The 18,044-nt window shown below is 41.7% G+C and overlaps 1 protein-coding gene across 1 annotated transcript in view; it reads right to left on the bottom strand.

Annotated features, from left to right (window-relative positions):
- Nucleotides 1-5,692: 5,692 nt before the first annotated feature.
- The window catches only part of Col12a1 (collagen type XII alpha 1 chain), a 128,651-nt gene continuing 116,299 nt past the window's right edge, over nucleotides 5,693-18,044 (bottom strand). Inside the window, exons 59-65 of the mRNA XM_042687119.1 lie at nucleotides 17,249-17,320; nucleotides 12,773-12,808; nucleotides 12,592-12,658; nucleotides 11,267-11,455; nucleotides 10,275-10,343; nucleotides 8,239-8,409; nucleotides 5,693-5,913 (exon numbers count right to left, since the gene is read on the bottom strand). Coding sequence (XP_042543053.1) covers nucleotides 5,735-5,913; nucleotides 8,239-8,409; nucleotides 10,275-10,343; nucleotides 11,267-11,455; nucleotides 12,592-12,658; nucleotides 12,773-12,808; nucleotides 17,249-17,320 — 783 coding nt within the window. The 3' untranslated portion in view covers nucleotides 5,693-5,734. The remainder of the gene's footprint in view (nucleotides 5,914-8,238; nucleotides 8,410-10,274; nucleotides 10,344-11,266; nucleotides 11,456-12,591; nucleotides 12,659-12,772; nucleotides 12,809-17,248; nucleotides 17,321-18,044) is intronic.

Below are 18,044 nucleotides of genomic sequence, written 5' to 3'. Positions count from 1 at the left end.
AGAGGAATGGAGAAAAGTTACATTAATCTCAGATTCCGGAATAAGGGATTAAGAGTATGTTTGTGTCACTCACTAAGACAAGAAACACTCGTAGGAAAGTTAGTGTAGAAAGGGAGATAAGGATGTCACTCTGAAATTCCTGTTAGCTTTTCAGCACAAGATACACCAATACAGATGAGTATGCATGCTTTATATTTCAAAGGAAATACTGGGCTGAAAGGAGCTCAGCATTTGTCAACACAAAAATGGTACCCAGTGCCAAAGGAAGAAGTTTTCCATTCTGGTTGACAGATTATTCACCAAAAGAATCAATTTAAATTATGTGTCTTCTTGAGCCTTCTTGTCAAACATACTGAATGAGACTCTCTAGACAGTGGGGTGACTCTTGAACTGTTCTTTATAACTACCTAAACATTTTCCCTTATCAGTCCTCAGCCTAGTCTAGCTGGAATTTATGAGAGTGAGATTCAGAGTTTAACTTTTTAATGTTTTCTGAGTGATTTCAGCATTAAGGCAATGTTGAAATCTACCATTCTAGAGACAGAACTAGTAGTGATGTAGTTGAAAAGCACACACATTTTAATAACTGCACAAATTCAAACCCCATGCTTTCAACAACCTTTCACTCATCTTTACGCAAAGATCATTCCACAATCCAGGCACTGGTGGCTCAAGCGTGTAATCCTAGCTTCTCTTGAGACTGAGATCTGAGAATCCCAGTTTGAAGCCAGCCTGGGCAAGAAAATTCATGAGATGCTTATCTCCAATAAAACTATTCAGCAAAAGCCAAAAATGGCACTGTGGCTCAAGTGGTAGACTGCTAGCTTTGAGCACAAAGAGGCTCCTGGACAGCACCCAGGCCCTGAGTTCAGGCCTCCAAGACTGGTAAAAAGAAAAAAAAAAAGAACTTTCCATGGACTGTCCCAGAGACAATACCCACTACTCATTATTCTTCTGCTCTGCTTGATTTTCTTCTTTGCTTCTTGACTCTCCCATCCACAAAATGTGATTAAGATGAGACTTTGACTGTGATCTAATACTTACTATAGAACCCCATCTACTATTTTTTTTTGTTAGTCCTGAGGCTTGAACTCGGGGTTTGGGAGCTGTTCCTGAGCTTCTTTGCACTCTACCACTTGCGCTACAACACTAATATTGGCTTTTTCTGAGTAGTTTACAGTATTAGAAAAGTCTCATGGACTTTTTGTCCAGGCTGGCTTTGGACCACGATCCTCAAATCTCAGCCTCCTGAGTAGCTAGGATTACAGGCATGAGGCACCAAGTCCTCTATCTCTGTAGTCTTGAAAAATAGGTCTACACCAAAGATTTGTTGAAGAAGCAAAAAGACAGAGCTCCCTGGACAGGAGGGGTCTGCCTGGAGTGCATAGTGAAGGGGTTCAGATGTCTTTAGGAGAGAGCTACCTAACCCTCAAGGTTAGTGGATAGCCTGAAGGCCACAGCGGTTCCAGACCAAATCAGAGGCTCCACACAGCATGGAAGAGCTCTCCGTGCATCTTTTAGCCCGCTGATTGGGTGTCCAATTCCTGCACAGACACTGGGAACCCATCAGAAGGCTTGCATGCAAGCCTTCTGAGGCAAAGGGTCATAATGGGATGCTCAGGGGTCCACAGGACACTGCTGGCAGCCACCGTGTGTGATGTCTAGGGCTACTTATGCAGGACTGCTCAAGGCCTTGAAGAGTGGGACCTTTGCCTTGATTGTGTAGTTTTCAACTTGAAGGGTGCCTCATGCACAGTAGAGCTGAAATTTTCCTTGCCAAATGAAGGGATGCACAGCAATTCAAGGATGGGTACAGAAGCACCTGGAATTTTTAGCCTGATTACAGAATGTAAAACTCCAATTTAGCTTCCAGTGCCATCTCCTGATCAGAATTATCTCCAGGGTCAGAGTGAGAGACGTTTGGACCTAGTTGACAAGTGGAGCGGTCAGATGACTGCACAGTGCTGGCAGGTAGGAAGAGACTGGTTATCATGGGTTTAGACATAACATGTGGCCCCCAAAAGATCATTTCTCCCAATGCGCTCAGTTTCTGGGTACCATCATGAAGATAGAAAGAAGAAGGGAGAATCTGGAGCTAGGAATGGGGTGCATAGGTATGGTGGTATGGATTTGTTACCTAGCGTGACAAAGATAACGGAGCAAGGGAGTATGACTTCTCTGGATAACAAGATCTTATATGAAACCTTTCCTCTTGGCTCAAAATTGGGCACATGGCTGTAAGTATTGACCACCCACACTCTAAAGAAAGCCACAAAGCACATTCCCACAAGCGTCATAGGCATTGGGAGAATTCGCTCTGTCGCCCAAAACTGTCACTCCATCACTTCCAAGTAGCCTTCGTCTCCAAAAGTTGGGAACATCAAGAAGAATCCACGGGAGTAAGCAGGCAATCGCCATTGTAGGCTCTAAGATAATTACTCTCATTAGTTGGAGCACACCTACAAGATGGGCAGTTAACCCTTGCTAACCTAACATGTATGCCTATGCATTAAATACAGACGTGAATGGGACCTGACAAGGTAGAGAAAGGCTCTGACACAGCTGTGAAGAATGCTTCATGGGCACAAAAGCTGAGTGGGTTTGGGAGGGATCATTTGGGAAATTAAACATAGACAGAGCTCCTTCAGGATTTAATGAACAAAGAGTAAACATTTGGAGAAAATCATAATCCTCATCACTCAGGAAGCTGAGATCCGAAGATCATGGTTCGAAACCAGCCTGGGCAGACAAATTGAGACTCTTATCTCCACTTAACCAAGAAAACACCAGAAGTGAAGGTGTTGCTCAAGTAGTAGAGCATCAGCTTTCAGTGGAAAAGCCACGTGAGAGCATGAGGCCCTGCGTTCAGCTCCAATGTCAACACATAATTAAAAAAAAAAAAACTATATGTTGACCTATTTGTACAGAAAATAAAATATAAGTTTATGTCACTACAAAAGCAGCATAATTCTTTGTAGATCCTAAAATGGATGTTTGCATATTTGCCAAAGTATGCATGCAACCTCTTGTCAAACTTGCTAAATTGTTAGTTCTGTTATACAAAATAATTCTATAAAAATACTGATATTAGGATTTGTGAAAATGTTCTTTGCAAATCTTGACATTTTTCTCACTCTAGACCTCATCAGAAGCTACAACTTCTTTCCATACTAATTTCAGGCTAGTTTCTTAAAATTAAGAGTTTAGCTTCCAATATACCTTATACCTAATGAATTTCTGTAAATGTTTCCATAGTGGGAAAAGACAACAACAACAACAACAAAAAAACAACTAGAAAAGAAGTTTCAAGTTGAATTTCATTCTCATCAAAGAAACTCTGAATAACAGAACCAGTGCCTACATATTTGAGTTTATGGGATTTTACCATGCATCTGGGTACCCAGACCATGCAGCCTCCTCTCTCCATAGTTCAATGAATGGGTCCGCCATTAAGTATCTCGAAAACAATTTGAACAGAACATTTCAGCAAACAATGATGATGGAAATGTACCATACCTAGGAATTCACTTTCTGCCTTGCCTTGGTTAGGAACACCATGGCCACAATTCCACATCCCTACACTAAAAGATAATGACCCCGTTCATGGCCAACATGGAGAATGAAGCTCACATCTTGCCAGGCATCCCTGTGCGCTTCACATGCATGTGGCTCTGGGAGCTCGAAGGCTTGAGGCCCCATCTGCAGGCTCCTCACCCCAGAGCTTTCCACCAACAGCCATCAGAAACCTAAATGTATCAGACACTACTGAAAATAACTTGAACCGAAAGCCAACAGCTCTGTAATACTAGCTACTCGGGACGTTGAAATATGAGGATCACGGTTCAAAGCTAGCCCAGGCAAGAAAGTACGTGAGACTAATATTGCCAATTAACCACCAAAAGCCGGAAGTGGAAGTGTGGCCCAGTGGTAGAGCCCCAACCTTGAGGGGAAAAAACAAAAGGATAGCACTCAGGCCATGAGTTCAAGCCCCAGTATGGACATACAAAAAGACAATAAAAAATGAAGGACACTGGAAGATCTTGGAAGTTTGGAAACTCAGTGCCCAGAACCTTAAGTGTTTTGAGATGGGGAAAGGACGTATCTGTTGGTAAACAGTTCAGATGCAAGGGAGATAGATCAGTCCTGCTCTGACACTCCTTGGGAGAGTTTGTTTCTTCCTACATATGCCAGAGGTAGAGCAGCCTCAGTGATGTCTTCAAACTTTACAGTGTGCATGTCGAGAAACTTGTGAACACTCTCAGCTTGCAACCTCTTCACATCCTCTAATGCCACCAATGGATCATCCAGTCTCCCAAAAATATTTCATTCATGCTTTGGCTCTCTGAAAACCTTCTCCCACTCCCCTCCCCTCCTCTCTTCAGTTGATGCTGAAATACCTTCTGAGAAACATTTTTCATTGTTTTCTTTGACATTCGGAATGATTTCTATTAACATGTCTTCTACGGAAAACATTTTTTTTCCATTAAGGAATCTTTTTTGCAATATAACTTGCTGTTGGGCAGCCAGCGGTATAGGAAAGTAATTAAATGCACACAAAATCATGTGGATAGTTAGATTATTTGGTTGTTTAGTGTTTCCAAGGCAACCTGGTTGTTTTTCCATCAACCCACACATCCCCTACATTCCTAATAAAGCCTTGGGAATCTGCTGTGCTTTTTAAGGCTGTCACCACTCTTCTATGACTTCACCATATCATTAAAAATCTAAAGTTATTTAGCATAATTTAATAGTATTAGCAAGATCTGTAACCGTATCCAGGGATATGAATTTATTTGTTGTAACAACGGCCTGAGCAGTCCAAAAAGCCATTCAGAGCACACCATTCAGAGAAACAACACACCATGTGAGATTTTCAGTAGTTTTATTGAAAAATGCCTCTTTTGTTTCAGAAATAAATAATATAAAGGCGGTGAAATTCACAATCTGCAGTTAAAATATAAAAAGCAGCAATTCTATGTCCATAGTCTTGCAAACATTTTTCTTCCAACTGCTTTTGATAACTAAGAAACATTATGCTCTTGAGAAGGAAAAATAAAAAAGTTCATACTAATATACAACACAAACATGCAATTTCCATCTCCGCAGACCCACCTGCAACTTTTGGCCTACCTGTGAAGGTGTCTAACACAAGGAAGTTTAAGGCACTATGGAACTTGTCCCCGGGGGGAGACGCTAACTTGGAGCTATGTGGCTGAAGTTGTGTGGATGGTAAAGGCGATGTCTAGGAGCATCGGTGCCCTACTGTACCAGGCGGATAGAAAAAGGCGGATCAGAGGTGGCAGTGGGGTCGAGGATCCCCTCCTCCTTGATCGTAGGAAGGGAATTCTTGGACTTACAGGTAAGTATTGGGACAGATAAACAGCCCTCTGGAAAGACGCCTTGGTTCTGAATGTCCCGGGACTCATTGTCTATCTAAGCGCAGTGCTGACGCGCATCCTCCGCTAGCCGCTTTCTGTGTGTTTGTGTGTGTGAACAAAGTGTTTTATTTTCTGGCAAGGTTTTGTTTGCAGAGCAAAGGCACGGGTGAATGCGGAGCGCCGGGCTTCCTGGAGAACCGGGCTGGCTAGGGTCGGGAGGGGGAAACTGCGGATGGAGCCATGCCCGAAAACCCAGCCCCGCCGAGATGCGCACGGCTCTACGTGACCCGCAAGTGAACATCCCGACGCGCCCGCCCGCCCGCCCGCCCGGCCGCCGCAGGACGCGCGTGGCGGTCTCAGGTTCGAAGCCCGGGGCCTCCGCGCAGCGCGCGCCGCCAGCGGTGAGGCTGCTGCTGGGCGGGGTCGGCGGGGTCGTCCGCGCCGTAGTCGTCGTATTCGGTCCTCTCTGGCTCCACGGGCACGATGAAGGGCTCGCGCTCGGGCAGGTAGGCCCCGCCCTGGGGCACGTAGGGCTCTGTCCGAGTCAACATCACAGTTACAGCATGGTACGGAAGGCACACGCACACGCGCACGCGCACATGCACACACGCACACGGCAGAAGCAAGTCATCACCGCGCTCAGAATCACACGAATAGATAAGTTACATCGTCCTGATCATTGCCATTTGCAGAGAGAATACGGTGACCCAATCATGAAATGGCATTTAAAAAGAAGAAAGAAGGAAGAAAAGGACAAGAAAACCTCCAAAGATCCAGCAGTAAGTACAATCATTGCACAAATACCTAGAAAGGATCAGAGACCAGGCCAAAGAATTGTAAACGCTGTTACCTATGGGGGATTTTCCCAAATCCCCGAACAAGTCAAAGAATTTGAAAAGGCCAGAGTCTGGTGGCTCACACCTGTAATCCTAGCTACTCAGGAGGCTGAGATTTGAGGATCGCCATTCAAAACCAGCCTGGGCTGTGAAGCTCTTATCTCCAGTTAACCAGCAAAATACAGGAAGTGGAGATTTGGCTCAAAGGATAGTGCAGGAGTCTCGAATCAAAAAGCCAAGTGAGAGCACAAGGCCCTGAGTTCAAGCCCCAGTATCGGCACCGGAGAAGGGGGGAAAAAACTTGGAAAGATGAGAAGGTGAGGAGAAATTTTATTGGCTCCTAGCAATTGAACTCTGGAGGTGAAAAGTATCTACCAACAGGTAGAATACAGTACATGGCATGTCCTGTGTCTTTCCCCACAACTGACTGACCGACAGCCAGTGGAAGAGATACACCATGACAACAGCAAAACAGGAAAATTAAAAAGTGATCTTAAGCTTTGGTCTGAAAATTGCAATTCCAAAAGCCAAAGGATAATACACATACAAAAGAAATATTAAGAAGTTCCATGCCCCAAATCAGTCAGCTTACAAGCAAGAGATGGAAAGATTCCATTCGATGTTATTCCAAGAGACAGAGAGCAGCCAGCAAGCATCGGTGCACAAGCTGATTATAGACTTGTTAAGAGGTTTTAGCGGACAGGGTCATATACAAAACTGTTTACAAGCCACCATTAGTTTATTATTTACAAAAGACGTTTCTCTTGAACCAGGTTAATTGTTTTGTTTGTTTTCTTAAAACGGCATAATCTCTGCTGGTTAGTAATTTTGTAATGCACTTCGTTCACAAATGCAGCTCCTCGTGACTGTGTGTTTGAACTTTTATTAAAAAAATACTTTTCTATATTATGACTGAAATGCATCAGGCTTCTACTGCTTTTGTATCATTCAAGTTAGTATCCAGTCTCCACCCTCCTTTATGATGTCCGCCCCGGCTGTTAACCAGATCTGTGGTGAGATTTCCAGACTCATTTCCTAATAAGCGCGTGCGCAAACATCTCAGAAACAGGATTTTTCATGTATTCAAACTGTAAGCAGCACTGGCGACTTAGAAAATGTGTTAGCCGGAACCTGAAACAGGTCAAAGATGATAGTTTTTAAAAGTTGAATTACGATGCAAAATATATATACATAATACACATCCATCTAAGTATGCAATGGTTAAAGTATACACACATATCTATATATCCATATGTTTTCAGTTATTCCCACGTGCAATTAAGCAGTGGTGAGTTAAATTTATTTCATAATTTACTGCAATTTTATGAATAAGTTATATGAGATATACATTAAGATTCACTATTACTTTGGGTCCTAGGTGACCAGGCACATAAATATATAGATATGTAGATATTCAACTACTCATGCATAGTTTGCCATAGCAACCATATCAAACAGTAGTATCCTTTTTAAATTTGCAAGATGCTTGAGGATGCACTATTTAAAAAGTCAGTGTAGATCTCAGTGTGATAAGCTGATATCTAGATATCTCAGTGTGATAGGCTGATATCTAAACTCCTCAAACCTCACATCCTCCAGTCAGTCCCCAGAAACTTTCACCTTCTACACTTGTTGATGAAACCATCAACAAACTTCCAAAAGATTAAGTCCCAGATTAAATAAGCATTCATTTCATGGTCACTATGAGACACTGAATTGCTTTCAGCTGCCTATGGTATTATCAAATATGTTAACCTATATATTTTACACATCTCTTTCCCTTGGCATTTTACTAGTGTATTGGTTTAAAAAAAAAAAGAAGTCAATTGGCAAAGTTCTTGGAACTTCCAAGGAGGATAAGGAAGTTAATTTTTTGTCATTGTGATTTGGTAAATGCAGAAATATAGAAAGAGAAAGTAATGACTTAAATGTTCACATTTTCTGTCCTCCAATTAAACTTCCTTCAAGTCCTAGAGATTCTTTACTTCACATGAGTCTGTGTTCCTACAATGCTAACAACATACCTGGATAGCCTTGCCCGTTGTATGGGATGCTGGCACACTGGGATGAGTCACAGTATCCGGGGGGCCCAGGGGGTCCTCGGATACCCGAGTTTCCAGGACGACCGGGAGGACCAGGAGGACCTCTTGAGCCTGTGGACCCTGGTGGACCCGTCCTGGATTCTCCTTGCGGTCCTATGCAAAAGTCAAGCAAATACATTTTCCCTGGTGTTAAATACACTTCCTGAGGGAGCCAGCAATATTTTAAGAGGCATGCCAGCTCCGAGTGTATGGTAAGAATTAGCTCCCTAAGAAATCCCCAATGGGCCGGGCACTGGTGGTTCACACCTGTAATACTAGCTCCTCAGGAAGCTGAGATACTAGGATCATGGTTTAAAGCCAGCCTCAGCTGGAAACTCCATGAGACTATTATCTCCAATGAACCACCTGAAAACCAGAAGTGGCGCTGTGGCTCAACATGGTAGAGTGCTAGCCTTGAGCAAAAGAACTCAGGGACAGCACTCAGGCCTTGAATTCAAGCCCCATGACAAGAAGAAAGGAAAAGGAAAAGGGAAAGAGAAGGGAAAGGAAAAGGAAAAGGGAAAGAGAAGGGAAGGAAGAAAAGAAGGAAGGAGGGAGGGAGGGAAGGAAGGGAGGAAAAAGGAAGGGAGGAAAAAGGAAGGGAGGGAGGGAGGGTCGGAGGGAAGGAAGGAAGGAATCCCAATGGGAACCATCTTATCAGTGACTCTTCAAGAGTTAATGCCAGAAATCTACTACTTTAACAATCTTATTAAAGGAAATTAGCAGGAATTCAGCCAAGCTAAAGGTTATCAGTAAGTCCTCAGTTTTGTTCCCAGGCCACAGAGATAAGAGCTCCTGAAGGAAAGGGCTCTACATATTAGACAGCCACACTGACTACCATGCAAACATGTGACTGTCTGCTCCACACCTGCAGACTACGTGAAGCAGGCAAGGTTATGTCTGGACAAAGAGATGCTCATTTATGGCTAATAGAATCATCAAGATTTAACCATAGGATCCAGACCGTGGGTGGCTGAGATCTGAGGATCATGGTTTGTAACCAGCCTTGGCTGGTCTTTATGACTCTTTATGACTCTTATCTCCAGTTAACCAGCAAAAAAAGCCAGAAGTGGAGCTGTGGCTCAAATGGTAGAGTAACAGCTTTGAGCAAAATAGCCAGCGGAGAGCATGAGGCCCTAAGTTCAAGCCCCAGTACAGCACCAAATATAAACAAACAAATAAACACATAAATAAATGATTAAAGCATATGGCTAATCTTGGTTGCAAGGATCTCACAGCCCTCATAAGGAAGAAAAAAATCTGCAACCTAGCAGATAATATGCATAAAACAAATGGATGACTGCTACTTCTTTTCAGAATATTGGAGAAGCTGTAAATGAAATTTTGTAATCTATCAAGTCTTTTAGTTATATTTTTCTCAGTCCAACAGCCCCATATTAAGCATGTTTTAAAAAGGTAAATGCAAATATCCTTACAGGATATGGAATCAAACAAGACAAGTAGAAATTTGCTATAAAAAGAAAATGCCCACCAGGCACCAGTGGCTCACCCCTGTAATCTTAGCTACTCAGGAGGCTGAGATCTGAGGATTGCAGTTCAAAGCCAGCCTGGGTAGGAAAGTCTATGAAACTCTTATCTCAAATAAACCACCAGAAAACTGGAAGTGTCGCTGTAGCTCAAGTGGTAGAGCTGAAGGGCTGAGGGACAGCGCTCAGGCCCAGAGTTCAAGCCCCACGACCGGAAAAAAACAACAACAAAAAAAAGAAAATGCCTACCATTTGTGTCACTAAAAGCACACATCTTTGTGTACTTGAATCACAGTAAATGAATAGTAGGATGCATTTTTTTAACAAAAGAAACATAACATTGAGGTGGTCATGCAAGTTGAACTCTTCACTGAAAGATATATATGACGGTATGAATGCCAGAGCTAACCAGATGAAGCTGTGAGTCTCTCGGGTAATGCTGTGCCCTCTCTGATTTGTAGCTTTACCTGTCTGAGGTATGAGCCAACCTACCTGGAGGCCCAGGCGGCCCTCGTGATCCTGGAGATCCAATGCCCCTTTCACCTTTCTCTCCAGGCAAACCTAAGGAAAGCCAGAATAACAAAGCACCAAGTGACATTTCCCTGGAACACACATTTTATCTTAAATGATCATACTTGGTTTCAAGAAATTCATTTCCTTAGTGAAAGCAGCGTCTAATTTTTCACAGAAGTTCACTCCTTCAGCCAGATTCTTTCTAGACATTGGTGTAATTCCAAATTTAGGGCCAAGAAACAAATCTGGCGGAAAGTCAAGGGGGAAAAAATATTTGAAGGAAACAAACATGTCTAATGTATTTTTAAATTGTTGTCAAGAGCGGAACTCTTGAATAAATAAGTTGCTGTTTAAAAACCTCTCAAAGAAATCTTATCGTTAGTAGCTGGCATCCAGACCATGAGATTTGGAGAAATACCTAAGTTTTCTCTTGAATACAAACTAGTGTCCTGAAACCATTGTCCTGAAACATCTGGAATCAGAACATTCTATTTTTCCCCTTATTCTTTTCCTTCAATTGCACTTACTTACCATGAAATTCAAGTCAAACCACCATGGAAGCCTAGCGCCAGACGTTGGATGGAGGAACACAGAACACTGGCATCCGAAACTACGGAGCTGCTTAAGTGCACTCAGTCACTGCTCCATTTTTGGAACAGCCACAGCAATTAGCAAGATTTTGGAGCCTGATTTCCTTTTGCCAAGACACAAAGTTTCCCATTACAACAACCACAAAAATCAGAAGATAGCATTATCTCTACTGAGATCTTCGGACCAAAGCAACTTGTATACTAAGATACAGATCTCTAAGGTCTGTAAACTGCTGGGGGGGGGGGGGGGGGATTTACTCATACACATCTCTTCTGAGACTATCCAATAAGACTAATTTGCTCAGTTCCATTCTCCACAGGCCTCCAATCCAACCTAGTTCATCTCTTTATCTCTATGCAGCAGCATCAGGGAAAGCCTACCTCGTTCACCAGGAGGTCCCTGCATGCCCGGGGTGCCAGGAAAGCCCGGTCTGCCCCCAGGCCCTGGTTCTCCTCTGGTCCCAGCACTGCCAGGAGGTCCTGGGGGTCCCGGGGGGCCTGGCTGGTTCCGATTAGAGTGGTAATCATTTGGAATCTGGTTCAGCATCTGATTGAATCTGCTCATCTGACCTGTAATGAGAAAGAAGGGTTGGTAATAAAATTAACTAATTAATTAAATAAAATAAAAGCAATAATGGAGAGGAGAAAGAGTGGAGCTAGCTGCATTCTCTTAGCATTTAAAGAAACCCATCTCCAGTGTTTTTTCTTTATAAAAAACATTGTAATTAAGAATCTAAAAATAAAAATAAGACAGTCACTCTTGCCATCCAGTACAAAATGATCTCTGATAAATGGTCATTTCCATAAAATGCCATTCTGTAAGCCCTGGGCATTACTAAGAAGATAGAGTGGTTAAAACTTAATATGGCTCTGAAATAGGCCTGCCAGGCAACGTCATTCAACATTGAACCTATTTTAAATGAACAAATCATGCTATTCTTGTATGGACCTAAGGCACCAATAACCAGGTTTTAGAGCAAATTGAAAAATACACATCTCTGGGCCATTTTTCCGAAGACGATAATTCACTATGTGGGGCACGATCTGGGAATTTTCTAAGAAACAACGTAAGTGATTTTCAGGCAAGCAAGTGTACATCAAGAACACATTTTGAGAAATGTTGGTTTTGAAACTTCTTACAAGGGGCGGGGAGCTCTGAATTGAAGGTGTACTTGCACTCATTCTGCAGTAGAACTAATAGACTTCACCAAGTAAGAAGGGGCTAAGCCAAGTGGTGCATGGGCCCTGAGTTCAAGACTCAGTATTGGCTAGAAAAGAAAAAAAGGAAGGGGGACATTTTCTGATTAATCTTGATAAGCCTCTTTCATTCAATGATAAAGCTAAAACGCTGGAGCTTAAAGGATTCAGTGCGTAAGTACTTGGCAAGTTTGGTACTTCATATTATACCCTGAGGAAGTTCATTAACAAGTCTAACATGGAAACAGAAAAGCCCTTTTAAAATGTGATTCTGCAACCAGCTGAATCTAGAAATATTGCCTGGGGCTATTATTTTACCTTAGTGACAATCTATAAAATATTATTGGCTTTATCTAATCATCTCCAAAACCAGCAGTGTACAAAAGCAAGAGCTCATCAAATATAAAATGGAAACATAGTTCTTACATGCTCTATGACTCAAACCCTGCCATTTTTCTGCTATTAATTTAAAAATCATTTTCCTATAATAAAAAGGAAGTCAGTGTTACCACTTATCAGTTGCTCGCAGACTTGTCTTGCTACTGCTCGCATCATGTTCTGGGAAGCAATATCTCCCTGTTCATTAAAACAAGGAGAACTTTGAGTGTGTGATTCTTTTAGTCCTATGGCATCAGATGTCAATGCTTAACAGATGAAAGAAGTGGGAGTAGAATTTTAAGAAATACATACCCTATCGCCTTTCTCTCCTTTCAACCCAGATTGACCCTGAAACAGAAATTTCATACATTAAAAAACTGACAACTGGTCTACAATGATGCATGAATAGACAAGACTGTTGTCTAATGAATTAGCAAAATGATGCATCACATTCTTATCTATAACTCATAGTTGGCTTTTCTGTCAAAAAATAATCTCATCTCTCACTTTCTGTCTCTTTTTCTCTTTTTATCTCTCTATTTTTCTCATGTCTCTTTGTCTTTCTGTGTCTCTCTGTCTCTTCCTCTGTCTCAATGACTTTCTTCGTGCCTTTCTCTCTCTCTATTTTTCACTTTCTCTATTACCCTGTCTCTCTCTCTCTGCCCTCTCTCTCTGTCTCTCCCTGCTTCATCTCAAAAACACATGCCTTCAAAAACAGTGCTTACATATAAATATTATGGCCACAATTATAAAAGATGTGCCACACACACTTTTTGAACTTGAACTGCAATGTACATGACGATTGCACATAGACCATGCAATTCTATTGCAGTTGGTTAGCTGGGCTGGTTATGGTGGAGTATCCAGGAAGAGGAGGTGAGGTTCCACTCGGCTCCCCTGAGCATTAGTGGGCCCCTGGCCACCCCGTCGCTAAAATACACACCTCTAAAATTCCTTCAGTGAGTCTTCATATATTGGGTAGGGAGAGAACCCAGTATCTCTCTTACTGAATAACTCAAACAGTCTCACGTCCAACACAAGGAAAGAAGCTTTGGCTTCTTTCACTGGCCATAAGAGATCTTGGAAAATGTTCCTTAGAGTGCAAAAAGTTTTTGTGCTTTAGTCATAGATTTGCAAGCTGCCAATTGCTATTATTGAAGGAAGATCCAAACTTTAAACAACTTTGATATTTACATTGGAGTGGCTGACCATGCCCAGGTCCAGTGAAATCATACAGAGAACTATCACAGTGAGACCTTCCCCCTGCATTACAAATGTTCACCAATTCAAAAATAGAATAAGAAGAAATGAATCTGATATTCAGATAGTATTCCAAACCAAACTCATCCTTACCATTTGCATGGAAAACACTGCACCCAGACAAGATTTTCACCTGAGCAATTCCATTGTTTTCCTAACTGGTCTCTCTGCTTCCCATTTTGTTCCCTAGATAGTCTTATTTTCCACACCAATTCCAGAGTGGGGTGTGTGTATGTGTGTGTGTGCGCGTATGTGTTTGCATGTACATGTGACAGTATTAGAACTTCAACTCAGAGCCTGGCCATGGTCTCTTAGCTTTTTCACTCCACGTTGGCACTCTACCACTTGATCCCCAGCTCCATTTCCAGCTAATTGCAGGCTAGTTGGAGATAAGAGTCTCAGGAATGTGTCTGACTAGGCTGGCTTCAAACCTCAATCCTTGTATCTCAGCCTTCTGAGTAGTAGTATTACAGAAACCGGGGTAGGCAGGTAAGTCTGTGAGACTTTTCTTGCAATTAACTACCCAAAAAAATACAGAGAGAAAGCTGTGGCTCAAGTAATAAGAGTACTAGCCTTGAACAAAAGAGCTCAGGAACAGCACCCAGGCCCTGAGTTCAAGCCCAAGATTGGCACAAAATGAAAGGAAACAGAAGGGGAAAGGGAAAAAGGAAAGCAAAGGAATCACTTCTTTGCCCCTCAGATCTCTGTCCAGCACTGAGAATAACATAAAAATTCCTATCTTACTGGATGTCCACTTGGTCACTCGACCAGCATCTTTCTTCCTTCATCATTTATTCCCACACACACCCTCACTCCTTCCACTCCTGGTGAAGACCTATTGAACACTGTTTTCATATGCCAGACTGATGCCTCCTTTGAGACTTTCATTCTTGCTGTTCCTTCTGTCTGAGACCCCCTTCCCACACAGCTTTTCCCACACTTTACTCCAGTGTCACCTCCTCAGAAGGTTCCTGGACAGCTGTGTCTAAAACAGCTGCCTGTTCCCATCCAACCCCTTCCTACCCTTGGCTGTGTTTCTTGAGCCTTCATATCCTACATCCTTACGGCAGCTATGGTACTTTTTATGTGATGTTCCTCCATGTCCCCTCTAGAATCATGACACAGGCAATCACTCAATCTCATTTATTGTTACAACTCCTGATCTTGAAACACTGGATAGTTCATTGCATATGTTTATTAAATGAATAACTATTCCATCAACCTGTGGCTGGAAACATGCACCACACCACATCAGGTTTTAAACTAACAAGAAGTCATTAACTGGCTATAATAGCTAATGACATAAACTAATAGTGGTTGGTTCAGGTGTTCTCTAAGATCCATATAATACATACAGTGGTAGAGTGCTTGCCTTGCATGCATGAGGCCCTGGGTTTGACTCTTCAGCACCACATAAGCAGAAAAACCCCAGAAGTGGCACTATTGGTCAAGTGCTAGAGGGCTAGCCTTGAGCTAAGGGACAGTGCCCAGGCCCAGAGTTCAGCCCCCATAACTAACAAAAAATATATAGATAGATAGATATATAGATATAGATATACATTCATATAGTAGTTTTGGTTTTAGAGGAAGATGAAAAGGAAGAAAAGAACAGGTGATCTGCTATCTTAGAAAAGGATCTGGGTGTTGGTATTACATGCCAGTAATCCTAGCTGCTCAGGAGGCTGAGATCTGAGGATAGCAGAAGCCAGCCCAAAAGACTTATCTTCAATTAACCACTCAAAAACTGGAAGCGGCTGTAGCTCTAATGGTAGAGCACTATCCTTGAGCACAAACAGGCTCATGGACAATGTCCAGGCCCTGAGTTCAAGCCCCACAGGCAACCAAAAAGCAAAATCAAAAACAAAAACAAAAAAATTGAAAAAGAGGAGAGATGAAGACAGTCATCTCCAATTAAATGCATACCAAATAGTAACTATTTTAAGAAAGGCTTGGGTTTGGTTATCATTTCACCAAAATGGAAATATCAATAACAGTTAATTTGTAAGGTTTTCTGTAAGTTGCAGTGGGGTTTTTTTTATACACTTGATGGTAATTTTAGATTATTCTAATGTGTACATTTTCTTTGTGTTGTGACAGAAATGGGGCTTGAACTCAGGACCTGAGCATTCTCCCTGAGCTTTATCACTCAAGGATAGCACTTTACCACTTGAGCTACAGCTTCATTTCTGACTTTTTGCTGGTGAATTGGACATAAGAGTCTCAGGGACTTTTCTGTTCCAGCTGGCTTTTAACCACAATCCTCCGATCTCAGTTAGGATTATAGGCATTACCACCAGTGTCCATCCTTCCAATGTGTATTTTTGACTTATTGTTACCCTGAAATTGTCTTATTGTACATGATTTGCAGAAGCCATTTTCATTTCCAATGTTCAGAGATCACAATTTAAGTGAAAACATTTTACATAGCTTTCTTCAGGCTTATAGCTGACTGATTTATGTCTGAAATACTCTTAGAATGAGATGAGGAAGACAGACCATGTAAGGCTATGGAGAGATCAGCAGTTAGTACAAATCGTGGTAGATACTTTTAAAATACTTTCAAACAAAACATCCAAATAATGAAAGTTAAGTTATATGTAATTATGAAATGGTAGTATAAAAGAAAAGCACAATAAACAATTAAAGTTGACACAATTATGTATGTATATATTATGTAATTACCTATGTATGCATTCAATAGTTCTAGGAAATCCAGGTATTGGTGGTTCATGACTGTAATACTAGTTTCTCAAGAGACTGAGATCTCAGGATTGCAGTTCAAAGCCGGCCCGGGCAGGAAAGTCTGTAAGACTCTTATCTCCAATTAACCAGCAAAAAAGCTTGAAGTAGAGCTATGGCTCAAGTGGTAGAGCACTAGCCTTGAGTGAAAGCTCAGAGATAGCACTCAGGCCCTGAGTTCAAACCTCAAGACACGCATACACACAAGCCTGCTTATTAGTTCTAGGAGTTGAATCTAGGGTCTTATACACACTAGGCAAGTACTTTGCCACTGGTATAGTGAGCCATGCCTCCAGCCTAGCAAATGCTTTCAAGTCAGAGATAAACTAATGTTTTAGCATCCTTAACAAAAAAGATAAAACACATGCCATGTCTGGTTGTCAAAGGGTTAACATCCACAAACTAAGGATGAAGGTCGCCATTCACCATGGGGATGTATTTTTCTGGCTTACCCAGCATACCATTTCTCAGTAAACAGAATGATTTTGCTGACCCAGCTCCAAGGTTCTGGGTGTTTATACAGCACAGAAATATGTGCCTTGGTGCCTCATCCATCTCTCCTTTTAAAAAGACCCAATCATCACAATTTTCATCACAAAATATTACAACAATTCAGTGAACTAAACTTTCAAACTAGGATCATGTCAAAACCATGGGTTTAGCACAGTTGCAACCAATCTTAAACATATTCACAGCTGAGGTAACCTAACCCTGTCCAAACACTAGCACTCTCATTATTGGTACCTATGGGAGACTGAAGGGAAGAAAACAGGTGAAATGCCCACTTACCGGTCTGCCATGGTCTCCAGGTTTTCCTGGTTTTCCACTTGGCCCTGTGACTCCCGGAGAACCTGGACTTCCCTAAAGCACACAGACCAAGAAAAGGAATATTAGAACACCAAGAAAATCCCAGCCACCGTCAACCAACAGATTACAGCCACGCTTCAAAGCTTGACAGAGAAACAGCATGGAGAGGAAAGTCAAATTTTAATGTAAGAGGAAGGAGAGAGGGAAATCCTGAACATTCCAGCTCAGGTTTTTGGGAGTTTTTTTTGGTGAACTACGCAGTTTTAAAATATATCTTGAAGGTATGTGCACATATATGATGATTTGCACAATTGACACACTATGGGCCCAGTAAATATGTTAAAAATCGATTCACAGAAAGCAATTCTCGCCCCTCCCCCACTGTTTTACTTTATTTCTACCACCAAAGCAGAATACATTCCAAGAGACAGAGATTGAAAACTTGGACTAGAGAGGGAATTGAGAAAGTGGCTGATTTTTTATTTTAGACTAGAAATTAATTTTTGCTTAGACACATCTTTGAGACTTCTAGTGACTTCTGTCTCCTTTGCACTGAAAGCATAATTTTTCCATATTACTTTTAACATAACCTCCAGACATTTTAACCATATATTGTTACATATTTAGTGGAACTGCTTATTATCACTTCTTTATTAATTACTTAGTGCCTATTTATATATGTAGTAGAATTGTTTATAATATATAATAATTAACACATCATATTCTAAAGCCTAAAGCATAGTTGAAAATTGAATCATCAGATTTTGTAAAACAATTT

Source organism: Dipodomys spectabilis, unplaced genomic scaffold (assembly GCF_019054845.1).
Source record: "Dipodomys spectabilis isolate Male_0828 unplaced genomic scaffold, ASM1905484v1 ptg000102l, whole genome shotgun sequence".
Taxonomy (NCBI): Eukaryota; Metazoa; Chordata; class Mammalia; order Rodentia; family Heteromyidae; genus Dipodomys; species Dipodomys spectabilis.
The sequence above is the reverse complement of the archived record's forward strand: the minus strand, read 5'-3'. Positions and strand labels throughout refer to the sequence as shown.